Source organism: Acanthaster planci, linkage group LG07 (assembly GCF_054643075.1).
Source record: "Acanthaster planci isolate LZ-2023a linkage group LG07, COTS_SCS, whole genome shotgun sequence".
Lineage (NCBI taxonomy): Eukaryota > Metazoa > Echinodermata > Asteroidea > Valvatida > Acanthasteridae > Acanthaster > Acanthaster planci.
The window spans coordinates 12,925,750-12,942,414 of record NC_141783.1 but is presented as its reverse complement, the minus strand read 5'-3'; the positions used below and the strand labels follow the sequence as shown (position 1 = coordinate 12,942,414).

Here is a 16,665-nt window from a genome sequence, read left to right as displayed (position 1 = left end):
TATTTGCTACTGCAATCACAACCCTTGATGAGAACAGTCGAGTTCCTTACATGGCAAGTTTGCATAGTCCAAGAGGAACATGAGGCGGTTGGCAGCTTCATCTATCTCATCCTTGAGTTTGAAGACGGTGACTTCGCTGGACTCTCTCAGGAAGTCTGACAGCTCCACAATCTCGGCAGTGGTGCTTGGCATCTCACCGAGACGATCTGCGATTTCATCGTAACGACGACAGATTCTATAAAAAGAACACGGCAAAAAGAACATGACCAACAAGCTTAATTTGAGGAGATTGAATCCTGCACTAAGACTAGGATTTGAAACCAATCTCTCATTAACTATGCCAAATACTTAGTGATCTAACCTTCCAGTCATGGCATTTAACAGTAACGCACAACTTAATTGCCACGTAAGGTTTCCAAGGTGGAGAAGTAATTGATCAGCCCATCAGTGATTTATGAATTCAGTTCAAATTGCAATCTGGAACTGACCCTTTGTTAAGCATCCTGTTCTCATCCACCTCAAAGAGGATGAGCTTCTCCTTCAGCTTCTGGGCTCGGGAGCACAGGTCTGCATTCAGGAGGCGGCAGTCCAGGCAGAACATGCTGAGGGGCACGGTGATCCTCAGCAGGGCAATCTCATCTTTCAGCTGTTGGTAGCTGGCGATCTTCTTGACGAACCCCTGTAGGGAGTGCTTCTCCTTCAGGAAGGCTGCCACATCGGCGTCTGCCTTGGTGTTTAGCAGGTCATTGTATTTCTTATAGGTGTTCAGATACCTGAGGAGGAGAGCGATTTTAACCTTGGGGTAAAGTGCTTCAACAAACATATGCAGTACTCTAGGCTTGAAAATGATCATTTCTTCCATTAATTAAGGGCCAAAGCTACCAAATCTGACAAGTCGGATGTTGAGAGAAACCATTTATCTTAACCACTACCAGCAGGGGACTCCGAAATCGGAGCCGTATGGTTTATATGTGTGGCCGGGGTCTCCGAACTCGGACAAAGGAAACAGGGCCCTGTAACAAAAGACCGTACTCCGAACAAAAGACCAGGCTGCTGGGCATTACCGGCATTTTTCACTCTCAAAAGTGGTGATAATCCAGCGTTATTTTGAAACCGTATACCAGGGTTTGGGGTTTTAGAGCAAGTGGATTACCACCGGGGACAAAAGCTCTCCACCACTGCAGCGATGAGCCACACAGCACCGCTGCATCCTAATCTGGCCCCTATTGAAAAGAGGTCAGCAGTGCACTGAGCCAGATTCGTGAACAAAAGACAGTTGTATAACACCGCACAATCTGGGCTCTGTTTACAAGGCTGCAGGCCTGGCTGAAATATTTGGGCGTCAATGAAGGTCACCTGTCAACTTAGAGTAGTGCCTGAAGATTACTCCGTGCGGCTATAAGCGACTCTTAAATGGAATGATGAATTGTTGAAGGATTTTGAAAACGGAAAAAATGATAGTCATGCCGGCCCAGCAACCTCAACGTTGAAAAATGCCCCGGCCCGAAGTGGTTAAAGACTGATTTAGCATGCAGATGGAACTAGAACTTAATCAAGAATGCATAAATAACCTTCCTAGTGCTTGAATGGTCACAGAAAGTGAAAAACTTGACAGCTTTGTCCTGAATATGAAAGTTACAATAGAAGTTCAGAATGATTATAGGTAGTAACAAAGGTCATCTGGTATACAGTCCCCCGATATCAAAATCTGTCTGTTTGATTCGGTTTTAAAACAGGTGAAAGCTCTGACCTTGTAGGTCCAACTGTGTTGAGTTTGAAGATCTGCATGGCTTTATCGATGAAGTCCTCAACAAGGGGTTCATCCACCTTGACCGATCGCAGGAGCAGCCGTTGATTCTGCATCTGAGGGAAGATAGCGCACTCCACCTGCCGCCGTAAAAGATACAGCAATGAGATCATCAATCAAAGCAAATACCAGACTAGTGGACCGTAGAAGGGTCCATTTCTTTCAGCTGCTCTTTCAGGTCAAAAATTTGCTGTTCAGCATAACTACTGCACCTGATTACTGTCATAAGGAAATATAATACTTGAAATAGGTTTCGCTATAGAGAAGGCGTTCTAATCTTCTTACAAGGATATGAACATGCACTGCGTTGACACACTGAGAACTGCAATCATGTACTTATATACAGTTATTCATAATTTTAAGAGTTATCAAGTTACTGTATATCTCAGTTAACAGCGTTGGTAAAATTAGTATTTTGATTCTACTGGTAATTCCAAATCACTGTGAAATAATCAGCCACAAACTGCAACAAATTCTCTCTTCCAACTTGCAATGCATGTTTCTTCTCACCCGCTGAAGCTGGTCTGCGCTGCTGATGATCTCGGAGAAGCACCTCAGGATGATATCCCTGCACTCTCTGAAGGGAGGGTCAAAGGTGATGCGGGGCTCTTCCACCTTCAGCTTGACAATCATGATTTGAGCCATCACGTACTGCAGCTCCTGGTACTCATCACCAAATTCATTGCCGTTCTGGGGGGAGAAAGTCAGCACAAATTATGGTTCTCAGTTTGGTTTTGTCGGTTAAATATTTTCAAAGGACAGCACTCACATCACTGTAGAAGATGCGGTTTGACAAACTCAAAAGAGGCATGTGAAGGCTCCTTGAATAGGTTTGCATTACTCCACCCAAATACATGGCAAGCCTTCTCATGAACGGCTAGAAGCTCATGCAACTAAATGCTCATCAAATGTGTACAAAATCTTAACGTAGAGTTTTCTGTCATTCTTAACAGCATGTTAACAGAAGTGCACGCTAATGAACAAAGCATTACTGTGCAATTTGCAGGGTATTATATTTAATAAGCTATAAATTTCTGAACAGACAGGCAATGGAGTCCTGGTCTGAAGACCTAAAGAAAGGAAACTGGCGAGTTTTTACCTCGTGAATTTGGAAGAACTCGAGGAAGTCAGCCAGAGAGTTAATGACCATGCTCCTGAGCTGGATTGACATGAGCGCGGCCACGCAGGCAAAGAACTCCTGTACCCTCTGAGTGGAGTCAATGTCATTCTGGGGCACCAGGTGACCCCACAGCTCCTTCCTGTCCATGAAGATCTCTGCGCAGGTCGGAATCCAGCTGCACAACAAAAAAGGGAAATAGAATCCATGAAGAAAACAGCCACGGCACGCATCCCCTGTTGTGACAACAATGTTTCCTTTTACGGACTTGGAGCAGAGAAAGCAGATAATGCTGGGTTAACACTAAAAAGAGCTGTATTATGCGGGACAGAGAGTATGTATGATTAATTTTCATCTGAAAGCGCACAAATCCATGTTTGTGCATAAAGGAGGGGTGAAATTCAATTCAAGTGTCTGCTGTAGAGCTGTCTAGAGTCATCTTACTCTCTGTATCCTGTTGGGAATATTTTCACAAGGAGTCCGCAAATGGCTTATTGACAGCACTCTTGCCCGTTTTGGCTGGCACAATGACTTGCATTCCTACAGGCGGCCTTAACACCCCTTTTGTGTTGAGCAGCACATAGGGACTTTTAAACACTGCGCCGCAGCCTACTGATATGACTGTCCCACTTACGACATCTGCAGCACTTGTCTAGCCTCCGCACACTGCTTCTTGACAAGATTTTCAAACTCCTCCGGAAGAAGGGGCAGCTCAGCTGATAGCAGGTCCTCAAGACGAACAAACCGCAATGTGCAAAACCTAATGGTAAAAATAAGGGAAGTTGCAGTCATTTGAATGAGCATAAATTCTCATTCATTGACTCATTATATGCACAGTACCAGGTGCTACAAGAACACTTGAAGACGGAAACTGAACAGCTGCAATTTTCTCTTTTCAAACATGCATAGTTTACAGAAGCCATGAAATAATACTAGAGATTTAAGATGGCCATTGAAACATTCTAAATGAAAATAGCCAGAGCGCAGCACCTAGAGGCTTTGCATTTTGTGGTCTAACACTGGAATCAAAGATTAACGAGCCTGTCCAGCCAGTTTCATGAAATGGCTGGGCGTGCTTCCAATGCACAATGCACACGACTCACCTATCATACCACAGGTTCTGCAGCTCCAGCATGATGTTGTTGGTGATGAACAAGTGGCTCGTATTGCAGTCCTTGTTGGTGAGGTAGGAATTGTGCCAGGGCACGGGGGCACGGATGATCCGCCGCGGGAAGGGGCGGGGGATCCAGGCAATGTGAAGGCGGGATTTCTCATCAGGGTCTTTCAGGATGTAGTCGACTGTGGCAAAGCAAAAGGAGTCCGAACAAAATGAGCAAGATGTTTTATAACCCTTCGGTGGTGAATAAGAAATCTTAATGAAAATCCAAACTTGAAATACTTCTTTTTAAACACACTTAACACGAGAACTGGACAATTTCTTTCATTCAGAAAATTCTTAACCTATAGCTCCTTTCTAGCATTTGAGCTTAACAAGTACCTTTTATCTTAAGAAATTCTAGGACAGTAACACTACCATAAATACAACCAAATCAAACCAAAATTTAACAACAGAATAGAAGGTTTTAGTCTGGCTTTTTTGTAAAAGAAAATCCGAATTGTTCTGCGGCTGTGATACGCATGGGAGTGCAGATTTCTCGGTCACACTGATTACTGATCACCTGTTCATTTACTGATCACCTGTCTGGTAAAACACAGGTGACACAGGTCTGTCCAGCCTTCCATCCCCTACCTATAGCCTTTCTGCTGCTGAACTCATAGTCACTGTAGATTTCCTCCTCCAGGCTGCTTCTCAGCTTCTGAAGCCCCACCTCCTCCAGCAGTGCCCTGGGTATGTAGCACCTGACGTTATCCATCATGTTGTCTGGGGGCAGGGCTAGCATCTCTGGAGTCAGGCCTTTGGTGATGTAGTAATGGTATCTCTGTGGATGCCAATGATGTCAAAATGACTTTTAGCAGTCTGGGTTTTAAAAACAGTTTAAAACTCACCAAACAGAACAAGAGGTACTGGGAAAACTACAGCTGAAGTTAATCAAATGATGCAGATCGTAGATTGAGCCAATGAAGGTATTACATACTTCGGACCTCTACAGGTGGCGGGTACAAAAGTAAGATGTTGCAGTGAAGGTTTACACTTAGAAATTCCATGACTTCTCCAGAACTAAAATGACAATTACCGTGACATTTAATGCCATTTTGCAGAAAAAAGTTATTTCTGTATTGTGAACTTGAAGACAGCTTTAGCCATTTCTATAAACTGACAAGGATATGGCCTGTAGAGTATCATTGTTCCGTTATCACATTAATAGCAAGCCATCATTTCAGGATTTTCCATGACAGTGGGAGCCCTGTTGCTGGTGCCCAACAAGCACGTACAGACGCGACATGCAGGATGCCTGCACAGGATGACTGTAAAACGCTGTCAAAACTGTGTGGCAAATTTTTGCAAGTCTCAAAAAAGACCATTATTGGCTTTCATGTCAATTGAAATCAGTGTGAACCCAATCTGAGCTTTGCAGAGTCAATCTTCCTTACATCTTAAGATTATGACAACCGGTAAACCAGAAGTAGTTACCCCAAATTCATCAAAGAGCTATCTTAAACTGAATGTGTAAAAGCAGAGGAATGTTACATGACAGTAAGCAATCCTGTTAAGTGCTCTGTGACATAGAACATCAGATCTAACATGTGTGGCCCTTCAATATCTGTCTCTTAAACTGCCTCACCTCTAAATCTCTCTCACATGGCTCTCCATGATTTGCATCTTCCTCTTGCTCCAACTTTAACATCGTGTCCAACTGTTCAATAGGGGTCATAGGTCGGCTGGATGGAAGGACGGCATGACTACAAGAAACAAGGAAACATGGGTCAGAGTTACAAAGACCTCCATGAAACCTTGCGGAAAATCCACAGAATTTGGAAGAAAGTCATTTTTTCATTCACTGTTTATCCAGGTACGCATGTCATAGAAAAAAATTACCATTTCACCCAATAAAACAGATCAAATAAATGGCTTCTTTTTACCTGGTCAGTATCACACAATAATTATGCCACCACTCTGTAAAGATAAGCACAGAGTAATTATCTATTCTTAAGGGGGTCATGTCTACATTTGACTCACCCATTTAGCTGTGCCTTAGCTCGTCTTCCCACAAATGTCTTTGCTCGGGGGGATATCGGTGGGATGTCTCCAGGTTGAGGGCTGCGAGGTGATCTCTGGGCTGGTGGCATTTTGGAGTTCAGGTCTTTTTGGAACAGGAATTTATTTTACCTCCAAGTAATAACGTTTATTGATGGTGTACTTCTTCCTGCTTTTCCAATACTGTTTTGGGAACACTGCAGCCTTAATTCATATCAGTAGATGTCTGTTTAAGGCACGAGTAGCACTGATTTTGCTTTTGCTTTTGAATTTTAAAAATTTAAAAATTTAAAAATGTTTAATTTTTCCCCACAAACCATGGTGTCCTCTATACAACCCTTCACACCAGAGGGGTTTATGTAAATAATGCTGTAATGAAGTTATTACTTTAAACTTTAGTCAATTACTGAAGGTCTGGGGGAAATACAATTTTCTATAAAAGTATTGAAATCATCACAAATAAAACATTTGATCTCTCAATTGCTGGTAGCAATTTATCTTTGGAGTTATACTGCTAGAATCTATTTACAAGTCTTATTCAAATGTATAGGAGATTGATACATTGGACAAACTACAGCAGTCGGAATGCAAGGGGGACAATGTTTAATCAGAGATCAAATGGTTACGTAATATGGTCAACAGAGGAGGTGTTACATCCTTTACTTAGGTCCAAAACACTTGTCAACAGGTTTGCTGTGTAAATGAATGTGTCATTGAAATGCATGTTAAACCAGAGATCTCTTGTCAGTTGTCTAGATTGTTCAGTTGTTGGCTGTGGTACTTATCATGGGCCTAGGCCCAGGATTTCTATTTGAGATAGTTGCTGTTGAAATAAAGAGTTTTCCAAAATCCCTAGTAAATTGGTTAACCACGTTCTTTGTTCTTCTTGTCAGCGGCATAGCGAAGGCATTTTCTTTGGGGGGGTGTGCCAGGGTCAATTTGCCGACCGGTCGATGTACGTCAATAATTCATGACGTCAGTTTCGGTATCCTTTGCCGACTGACCCTTTAATTTGCCGACTGAAAAGAATTATTGGGGGTGTGCAACACCCCCCACTCGCTATGCAGCTGCAAGTTCTTGTAGCATATTGTTTATAATCTTAATAGGAAAGCCTTTTATATTGGGTGTTTTGCCCTTCACTAATACACGCTTATAAGAGTTATAAATGCTGCATACTCAGTGATTTCCTTGGCCTTGAAAAAAAAGAGGTTACTCAGGTAGGACTCAAACCTGTGACTCCTAACTTAATACAATCTTGGACATCTTTACCACTCGACCAATGAGTTTGCCAGGATTGGCTGGTTTGAGTAAAATGAACAGCGGGTCCACAGCAAACAATTTCTTTCAACCTTGTTGAAGGAGTAAAGCACATCCATACATAATGCTAAGTTGACGCATCGCAGCACAAGACTTTACCATCAGGTTTTTAAACTGTGTGCAAATGTTTGCCAATTTTTTGGGCCCAAAATACTGATTGAATCTCAATATCTACTTCCATCCACATTTTTAATCCTGGCCTTGTGCCATATTAAACAAAACAACTGCAGAGACTTTAACTTTAGGACAAAAATCATACAAGTTGTGGATGACAACTATTTTTTTGTTAGTTTTGAGTTAAGACTTGTAGTATTTTTAATTTCGGGGCAACAATCATACAAGTTGTGGATGATGACTAGTTTTTGTTAGATTTGAATGAAGAATTGTAGACTTTTTCATTCTGACACAAAAATAAAACAAAATAATCACACAAGTTGTGGATGATAACAGCCGGAAAGGATACGGGAGTGGCTTCTCTTCCTGGTCATGCTTGGCTGCGTGACTGACCTCGCCAGATTGCTGCGTGGCAGAGCTTTGATGTTCAGCTTGTTGGCAGAGGGGGTGTAGTTGTTGGCGATGGACTCGCTGGGCGTGCGGCTGTACTTCTGCTCTTTGAATGGTGCGGCCAGCGTCCACGACATGCCTTGCATGATGGGAGGGTGCTCGCTGTGTTTCAGGACAATCTAGGAGGAAGCGACAAGGAAGGGACAAGGAAATGCATTCAACTCAACGATTCCAACCTGCCGGAAGTATCCGATTCTGACCAGGTAACTGTTACAGCAGGGTATATACAAACACAGAGTCTCCTCTGGTAAGACAGCATCAAATTCTGCTTCAAGTTCCCAGCAAAAAAATTCAATGTACCTTCTCTGATCAACTTACACCTGTATGATGGCTGAAAGTGGCATATGTATGTATGTACATACTAGTCATATAACCAATTAAAGCATTTGCTTCGAGGTCAATTTGCTGTGGTTTTGTTTTTTTACCAAAGTGGCACACATTATCGTCAAATAATATCCAAGAGAGAAAAGGTAATCCAACACAAAACCTCAAACTTGATTCAAATACAGGGAACAAATTCAGTAACGTTAGGTTTCGTACGAATATGTAATGTTTACCTGATAGAGCTCAGAGGGATGTTTAGCGGCATCTTTTGGTAGAGGAGGAAGACCGGGCAAGCCACGGGTCTGGCTACAGCTCAGCAATGGTGTACCTGTTACCTGTGGAATCAGCAGAGGATGCCAAGTGCTCATCAGCAATCGAGAAATAAACTGCAAACATGAAGGGGACTTTGGATGACAGTGAATGAATGAAAAAGTGTTACCCTTGCTCGATCCATGTTGCTTTCCTATTCTTCATTCACCAGAACAAAGTTGTAGCTTTTATTCGAAATGTCTGTAAGATATAGAAAGAAAGAGAATACAGTTGATTCAAATGGACGTAAGATGATATTAGGTTAGCATTAAAGTCAAGAATTTGAACTACTTCCGTTCTCTGCCACTAGAAAAATTTGTCGATTGCTTTATATGATTATTATTTTTATGAAACAAAAATATTGTGTTAATTAAAGGATATATGATAGTGCCAATAAACAGCTTGCTGTCTATAACTAGCTTGAGCTACATTCTTTTAATATCTCATTGCAAAGGTATCCAGAACACCATTCTAATAATACTAAATGTCTGATGATATGGACATCACTTGACACCCTGTGCACAGACCCTATGATATATTATAAGTGTTTTCTAAGTGAATGCTTCGATATTTTCCCTGCTAACTTTGGCTTTTTAGGACATGGTTTCTGATGGCTAATAATAAACCACTGCCAGGGAAAATTAGTGATGCCTAGATATAAAAGTCTTACCAAAAATGATGTTAGGCTTTACTAGAATAGGATATAATTTCAGGTGTGATTGGTGAATGGTGATAGGTTCCCTGGGTCCAGATGTTGGTCACTGTGAATCTGACCTTTCCCAGTGACCATTTCATTTTGTGAGCTTTGTGGTTACCCACATAAGTGAACAGTGTTGATTACTAAGTTGGTGTTGAATGCAATTCATCACTGTTAAACTCAAAGGCCATGATCATCAAAACTTTAGGGTTAGGCTACTATGACTCTTAACCGATATTTATGTTTATATTGTGTTTAGTATCAGAAATCTCGGGTGTCAGACCACCGACACTGGTCAGATGATCTAAATTATATAAATGCTAAATGAGAAAGTAAAGGAGAGACATACATTTTTTATTTGTGTCTGTCTTAAACATCAAGTTTGTTTGAAAACAGATTCACAAAAGCAATGGCTCAGACCAAAGGATTAAAATGGAAGAGAAGACATATATGGAGGATCCATAGAAGACTATGGGGAAACTTTGATGAAAATTAAAAGGAACGATATTATTTCTGTCATTTGTCCAATGTTATTATCAAATGCATTGTAACATGGTGTCAATCCACACCATCTATGAAAAGGTAGGGAGGCTCATAGATTTTTCAACTATTTTTTCTGTTTTTCTTTTTGAAGTGTTCTTGCACAGGATGTCATATGGAATATTTTGATATAGGCCTTGACCCCTACTACCCCAAGCCTAATTTAGGATTCCATTGGACATTGCAGAGCAAAGAAATATTGATTTGAAGTGGGGATATTGTGAGATGTTTTTAGTACATAATAATGTAGAGCAAACTTTGATTTGGGGGGACACAAAAATGAGAATGGATTACCTGAAAAGCTTAAAATTCATATTTCCATAAAATCTTCGTTCTTATTTGTGCTTCATTTCAATGAATGAAATGCTGGCTTCACTTGAAATTAAAAAAAATTTGAAATTGGAAATTTAATAGCGGGGAGCTAGGCCTACATTGTGCAGAAAAATACCAGTTTTAACATGTTTAACCACAATTTCTAAATTAACATGTTTTAAGAAAATGAGTTCCAAATGAACAGCACCCTCACTCATTTATGCATGTCCAAAAAGGGTGCCTTATTTAGGCCTATGGCATTAGGCCCGGGGCCTGGGCCTATGCCAGAGTTTTCAAATATAGGCCTAATCAATGATGCATGTCTGGCATGTTTGGGGCGAAGTACGGTAACATTAGCATGATTAGAAATGGAGCGAAGAGGTGGTGAGAATAAGTGGCAATGGGGCCAAGTGGAAACGGGGCGAAGTGACCTATACCCATCGACTTCGTAATTGCACTGTCACGGTGCAGCAAGTAATCTGCACAGGCTAGCCCAACGAAGTACATACAGGCCTACGATCATCATAACCATGATCATAACTTCGGCGTGTTCAGCAGTTCAGGCGTCAGACATTTTGTATAAAAAAATATTCCATACCTTGAATAACGGTACAGCTGGTGCACTCTCTTCTACTCATTCTCTAGATATCTTTCTTCCATAGTTTAAATCTAAAAAGTACTCGAATGTATGAAAATTATCAGGGCCAAAAAAGTTCCAGTGTAAGTTTGGAACTTTCTGCCAGCGGCCGAATACGACTACGAGCTAGCTTATTTAACATCCGGGCCACCGTGTTGCTATGACATACAACGTTGTATAGCAGTAGTCGGGTATCAGTCCAGAAGTCCATTAAACTATGGTTCGTCTCGAGGTACCAAACCTTGCTGAACCCCAGGCGAAAACGAATCGATACCTCACGCTATCGCATAGGCAGCTTGTCGATACTGGCACACGGAATGAGAGGGGCGGGCGCCCTCTCTCATGATTTGCTCTCGGTTCCTCAAGCAAAACGGACGGTGGTCCAACAAATAGATGGATTTTGGACTTCGTTGGTTATTTCATTGCAACTATGAATGGATGGTTATAATCAGCTTGGGAAGAAATAAACAGAAACAGGCCCGAACTCAAAAATTATGACATCTTTACATGTAGCAGCTGCGGTTCTCTTTGTGGGGGGGGACCAGATTGTTCAGTGGGGTGCAGGTGAGGCATATTATAGTTTTCACAATAATAATTATTTTCTTTGTTTTCTAAATTTCCAGTGCTGGGAGGGGGAAGAGACCCCCCAGCTTTGATGCTGGCGTGAAATGCAACAAGGTTAGCTAGGGCTGCATAAACATAAAAAGTTTACCAACAGATCTTTGGTTAATTCTTGAACCAAGTTCCAACTTAAACACAGACAAGAAACTCGCGCTATACGATGCTTGGTTTTCAAAAAGTGTTTCGTTTCCTTTATTTTATAAATACAACATTTCAAAAAAGGTGTCAGCAACTTCAGTAAGGCTGAGGAACAATGAACAAAGATGTTTCAAACATTCAGTAAAGCAGCTGAGCTCACAGGTGCATCCAAACCTGTCGTCTAGAGCTAGGTCTCAGTTTTTGTTCCACTGAAATACACAGAGATGCACTGACAACAGACATACCTGTAGGTCTGGAAGCCAGTTTCAGACATGAACTCACGTTCAAACAGTCCCCAATCTTCCAAAGCAGACATGAGTTTTACATGCCCTGGGGGTTGGGGTCAAATTTGAAAGCTACTTATTACTAAACCGCTGTTCATGGCAGTGATCATACCACAATTAAGAAAGCTTTGTAAGTTTAAGATGAAAAGATTGTCTCAAGTGTGCTTTCATTTAAAAAAATTTCATCTTGAAAAGAAATATTTGGACTTGAAAGAATTGAAGGACTGTGATTTTTCATCTTAAAAAACAAGAGCCAAAGTAATATTGTATAAGCATAACGAGCCTGTCAAGTGGAGTTGTGGCAGGTGGTGGTTTCTGTCAGTGCTCATCATGAGACTGCAAATACACAGGCTTAGCTCTCTGCCTCAGTCTGTCTTGTGCTTTTTTCCCTCGACTCACCGAGGGTGTTAGGCCCATTGGTGGAATATTTACCTGGAAGAAAAGGGAATCTCAATTCAAAGTTGTCAGAAAGTCAGATATACCTGGGCCGAGAACAGTTCATTTCACAAAACTGAAACTGTCTAGAAGTTGACTGGGTTTGTATTCTAAATTTAGATGGCAGTTTGCATAATGTCAATTTTGCTTCAGTTAAAACAAGAAGAAAGTTTACAAACACTTTTTCATAGTTTTTTACTTTTCAAATGTTGTAAATTAAAAAACAAAAGTTGGATTTGGAAAAGCTGAGATATGATCTATTTACAAATTCCACACATGTACTTACCGGCCTGGGATAGGGACTTTGATAATGTAATGCTGTTGATACAAAACAAAACAAAAGGTTTTGAAGAAAACCTCTAGAATCCTGATTTCAAAAAGATAAAAGTTTATTCTTTTTCTGATTAAAATTAACACGTTTTCATTGTAAGTAAACAAGCAGATTTACTGACCTACTGTAAAAAAAAATACATATATGACCTGCTCTGTGAAAACGAGTCACATGTCGACAGAGCCACTTTTGAGTTAAAGACCTATGAAAGAATCTTGCATTACGTTTAAGCAATAGGAATCTTCAACATGTTAACGTCCATTTTCACTGTACCAAACTGAGTAACACATCAAAAGAAAGAGCTCAAATTCCTCAATCTAATACAAAGTAAAACTCAAAAGTAGCTCTGGAGACTAGAGCCTCATTTTTCGGAGGGGGGTCACATATATAAGAACACGTACAGCACAAATGATCAAGCTGACAAGTAAGGCTTGGTTTGCTGACAATATCAATGGAATTTGTTCTCAATTGCTCAAGAAAGACACTAATTTACACTTATATTCTAGTAACCCTGACTTCCAAGGTATTTGTGCCAACAGCCTTCCCGACTTCACTTCAACGTTCCATCACGATCCATATAAAGTAATGATGGGTCACCTCCAGCCCTGTTGCCAACTTTGCGCATTAGAGGGTACCACAGTACCAGCTGGGAAGGGGTTCATCACAAGAATAGATAATTTTGATGCTTATGGGTTTTGCCAACGGGGGTGGGTACCCCTCAGTGATGGGTCTGGCTGCCTCTTCCATCTTTAATTTTACCCAAACCTCTTTGGATTTTGAAAGATCCGAGATGTTTTGTAGCTAAGATTTCTACACCTGCTTGCTATGGAAGATCAGATTACAGACTCAGTAGTGCAGCCAAGGGGCGGGAAAGAGCAACTGCCCTATGTGTTGGAAGTCTTGCCACCCCTTCTGAGAAAATCCTGTCTATGTAGTCAAAGGATACAACTGCCCTCCCATAAGATTTCTTTCACCCCCCCTGATCTGGATAGGTCACTGTACTAACTCATCTTACCCATTGCCAGTCTTGCTTCAGCCTCCTGAATGTAGATCCTAATCATCTCAGGATCTGTCACCTGTCAAAGGGGGTTTCATATTCTGGTAATTAAGTTGCAGTTTATCAACACTGGAACTCAGTATTTGTCATAATTGAAAACAAGTTTTTCAGGTGAACAAACATCTCCTAAATACACTGTAACTTGATGACATGTAACCCTCTTTATCAAAGTACACTGCACTTTAGAAATCAAGCATTTCTAGCTATTTTGTAATGATACTGACGTCTTTAGTGAAACATTTTGAGGAAACTGTGCTGAGTTGGTCCTCTATTTTAACTTTCAGGTAGCATGATTAGAAAGTTAGGGGTCTACTCCAATTTTTACAGATTTTTTTTCAAGGAAGGTGGTCAAATAGAAATTGTAAAATCTTGGAAACAAAATGTTTCCTTGAAGTCAAAGACCAACTTAGGCATCTTATTTCCTAATCATCTGAGCACTTTGCAAAAACATTCCACCAATCAAAAGAAATTTTCAAATGCCTTGAGTGAAAAGTGTCACCTGTTTATTTTTTCTGAAGAGTGTACGTGCTTCATCCTGGATGTACTGTTGTTCTTCCCTGGTATCCTTCATAAGCTTAGTGCTTGCTTGCCATGTCTTGGCTGCGCGCAGCAGTTTTCGATAAAGGGACAGGACCTCTTGTCTTAGTGCCATGAGGAGTGTCCAGCCACCCAGAGTCACATGACAATCAAAACTCACATCCAGTTTACCTGTAGATAACACCCACACAGGACGGGATATGAGTTGCACAGTCACTGACATTAATAATTGCAGCTAAACACCTGTAATGAGACCACTGTTAAGACAACATCTTCCTGACAAACAAGGAAAGTTTAAAGGGTTGCTGATATCAATTTGTTTTAGTACAAACCCTCAAAATGCATGTCTGTATCTCAGTTAACCTAATTTTCAACTTTTACTTCACAATTTCAAAGGGTATTTTACTGCTTTTTTATGTTAATGAGATTTCTATATCCATGAGCAAAACTGTGATGTCATTCTAGGAAGAAAACCTCAATGTTACTGTAGAATCCAGATACTTAAGTTCTTAGAGGGCGGTATTACAACTTAATGGTGTCGAGCCCTGTTTTCCTTAAAAAATTGGTAGCGCTCTTCCAAACCATGTCTTTTACAAAGGTTACATGAAATCTCCATTTCGATGCAAGAATGTTGGTGTGTTTTTCACCTTTTTAGTCTGGCATGTTACCCAATCTTGCATAAAGCAAAGCAAAGCCAAGTCAAAGCCAAAACCTAAAGCCTAAAGACAAAGAACGGTAGAGAGAAATAGAACTGGAAAGAAAGAAATAAACCATGGCTTTATCGGCCACGAGTAATACAGGAAATCAGTTTCACTTGTGAGAACCTAACCAGCTACCCCCCCCTTCTACACAGTTACATTTGTACTTAATATTTTGTGACTTGGACATGTATTTCATATGTATAAATAAAACTGGGGGTCTCTACTTGACAAGCTATGCTTTTTAGAGGCCTCCACCCACTGTAACACTGTACTGTTACTATGAAATATTTCACATGGAAAATGAAGTGAAGGTACATGTAAAGAAGTGAAGTGAAGTAAACAAAAGAGTTGTATTTTTGTAGATTTTGACGGACAAATTTTGTCATCTTTGCTGATTCCTTGTGCACAGCAACAAGCAAGCATCAATCTCATTCTCAGGAATGTTTTCACTTTCAGTAAGTGAGCTCTGGATTCACAGTTTGAACAGAAAAACTATTAGTTCATACCCCGTGCGATCAATCTCATAGCCAGGTACAAGTCAAAGTGTCACACTCTTCTCAAGGGATTTCCACCTTGTACCCAGGTAACCAGTCATTCCAGGGGTCGTTTTTTAGAGTGGCGGGTATTCTACAATTACTCCAAACTGGGCCAAATTTGCCCCTTTGCTGCATGTTAAATGTTTGCAGTGATGTCACGCTAGTCTCAAGAATGCACTGAACTCAATTCTTCCCAAGCACTAGCAGATGACATCAACACACCAACAGTACAGTGGCCTCGGTTGTCCAGGAAAGCATATTATATGGATAGTTTTGACAGTTTTAAAAAGTGTACTTTTAAATGTCTTTGACCAAATATGAATGTAGGCCTAAAGATTTTTCACACGTTGAAGAACAGCAGGCCTACAAACTGACAAAGTTGCAGAAAAATTCTCTAACTCTATGAATAATTCATAAGCCTTGTCGCTTGTAATACCATATGGGTTATTTTGTACAAAGGTAGAAAGGCACTGTGGGATATACAGAAAGAGGGGCACTGTTTGTTTGTTCCTTCTTCCTTCCCACACTCTACCATTGTGCAAAATCACACAGGCAGTATTTCAATATTTGCGATAAGGCTTAGGCCTGTTACGCCCCAACTATAGCATCAGTCCCAACTATAGTTGGGCCCGTCCCAACTAGAGTGCTACAGTTGGGCCGGTTCAACTACAGCAGAGAGGTCCTGTGTGCATGATGTGCCCAGCATGTGCCAAAGTCATATTGTTTACAAATGTCATGTCATTCGTCATAGGGCTAAGTGCCACATTTTTGATGAATTGTGTCAAGTGTGAGACACATTGACTTGGACAATATTGAGACATTTCCCACAGACACTGGTCAACAATAGTTGGGCCAGCCCAACTGCAGCACTACAGTTGGGACTGTCCCAACTATAGTTGGGACTTCTGCTATAGTTGGGGCGTAACAGGCCTATTGCAGCTTTAACATGATTGGAACTTTCCACTTGTCATGCCTGTCATCTCCCAACAATAAATTCTATCAATAGTATCATGCAGTACTTGCCACGAATACTCCTGCACTACTAACCAGCTGACCGTAATGCACACGAATGGCTGAGGTTCTTTTCCTTGCCGTTTTTTGTGTAATTTCTAGCGTCATAGATAAACCAGCAATTCGTGACATACAGTACAAATCGCCAATAAACAAGCTACGGTATTATGCGCTTTGGACAACATTAAGGAGTCGATACTTTCTCTACGCAAGGAAAGCGTCCAAAACCTTGA

General features: G+C 40.9%; 2 protein-coding genes across 4 annotated transcripts in view; both read right to left on the bottom strand.

Annotated features, from left to right (window-relative positions):
- dnah3 (dynein axonemal heavy chain 3) overlaps window positions 1-10,931 on the bottom strand; it is a 52,464-nt gene extending 41,533 nt beyond the window's left edge. Inside the window, exons 1-14 of the mRNA XM_022239879.2 lie at window positions 10,743-10,931; window positions 8,726-8,796; window positions 8,520-8,621; window positions 7,862-8,081; window positions 6,064-6,163; window positions 5,669-5,786; window positions 4,675-4,864; window positions 4,028-4,223; window positions 3,559-3,684; window positions 2,907-3,102; window positions 2,318-2,497; window positions 1,751-1,887; window positions 489-773; window positions 51-235 (exon numbers count right to left, since the gene is read on the bottom strand). Coding sequence (XP_022095571.1) covers window positions 51-235; window positions 489-773; window positions 1,751-1,887; window positions 2,318-2,497; window positions 2,907-3,102; window positions 3,559-3,684; window positions 4,028-4,223; window positions 4,675-4,864; window positions 5,669-5,786; window positions 6,064-6,163; window positions 7,862-8,081; window positions 8,520-8,621; window positions 8,726-8,740 — 2,050 coding nt within the window. The 5' untranslated portion in view covers window positions 8,741-8,796; window positions 10,743-10,931. The remainder of the gene's footprint in view (window positions 1-50; window positions 236-488; window positions 774-1,750; window positions 1,888-2,317; window positions 2,498-2,906; window positions 3,103-3,558; window positions 3,685-4,027; window positions 4,224-4,674; window positions 4,865-5,668; window positions 5,787-6,063; window positions 6,164-7,861; window positions 8,082-8,519; window positions 8,622-8,725; window positions 8,797-10,742) is intronic.
- A 635-nt stretch (window positions 10,932-11,566) lies between these two features.
- On the bottom strand, window positions 11,567-16,642 carry LOC110981850 (LYR motif-containing protein 1-like). 3 transcript variants are annotated; one of them, XM_087138878.1, is made up of 5 exons: window positions 16,441-16,642; window positions 14,147-14,355; window positions 13,606-13,666; window positions 12,546-12,577; window positions 11,567-12,256 (listed from the first exon to the last, which is right to left on the bottom strand). In XM_087138878.1, the coding sequence occupies exons 1-5, from the start codon at window positions 16,562-16,564 to the stop codon at window positions 12,143-12,145; spliced, it is 540 nt and encodes a 179-aa protein (XP_086995004.1). In that variant the 5' UTR covers window positions 16,565-16,642; the 3' UTR covers window positions 11,567-12,142. The 3 variants fall into 3 exon arrangements, with proteins under 3 accessions (XP_086995004.1, XP_022095518.2, XP_022095519.2); XM_022239826.2 differs by having other exon boundaries at window positions 16,445-16,637; XM_022239827.2 differs by having other exon boundaries at window positions 16,469-16,637.
- Window positions 16,643-16,665: the final 23 nt, after the last annotated feature.

Excerpts from the sequence above, each read along its gene's own strand:
- LOC110981850 (XM_087138878.1), bottom strand. The coding sequence starts at position 16,564 with ATGTCACGAATTGCTGGTTTATCTATGACGCTAGAAATTACACAAAAA. Across the intron at positions 14,356-16,440 it reads TGCAGGAGTATTCGTGGCAA|GTAAACTGGATGTGAGTTTT; the intron begins GTACTGCATGAT and ends TGTTATCTACAG. Across the intron at positions 13,667-14,146 it reads TCTTCAGAAAAAATAAACAG|GTGACAGATCCTGAGATGAT; the intron begins GTGACACTTTTC and ends CCCCTTTGACAG.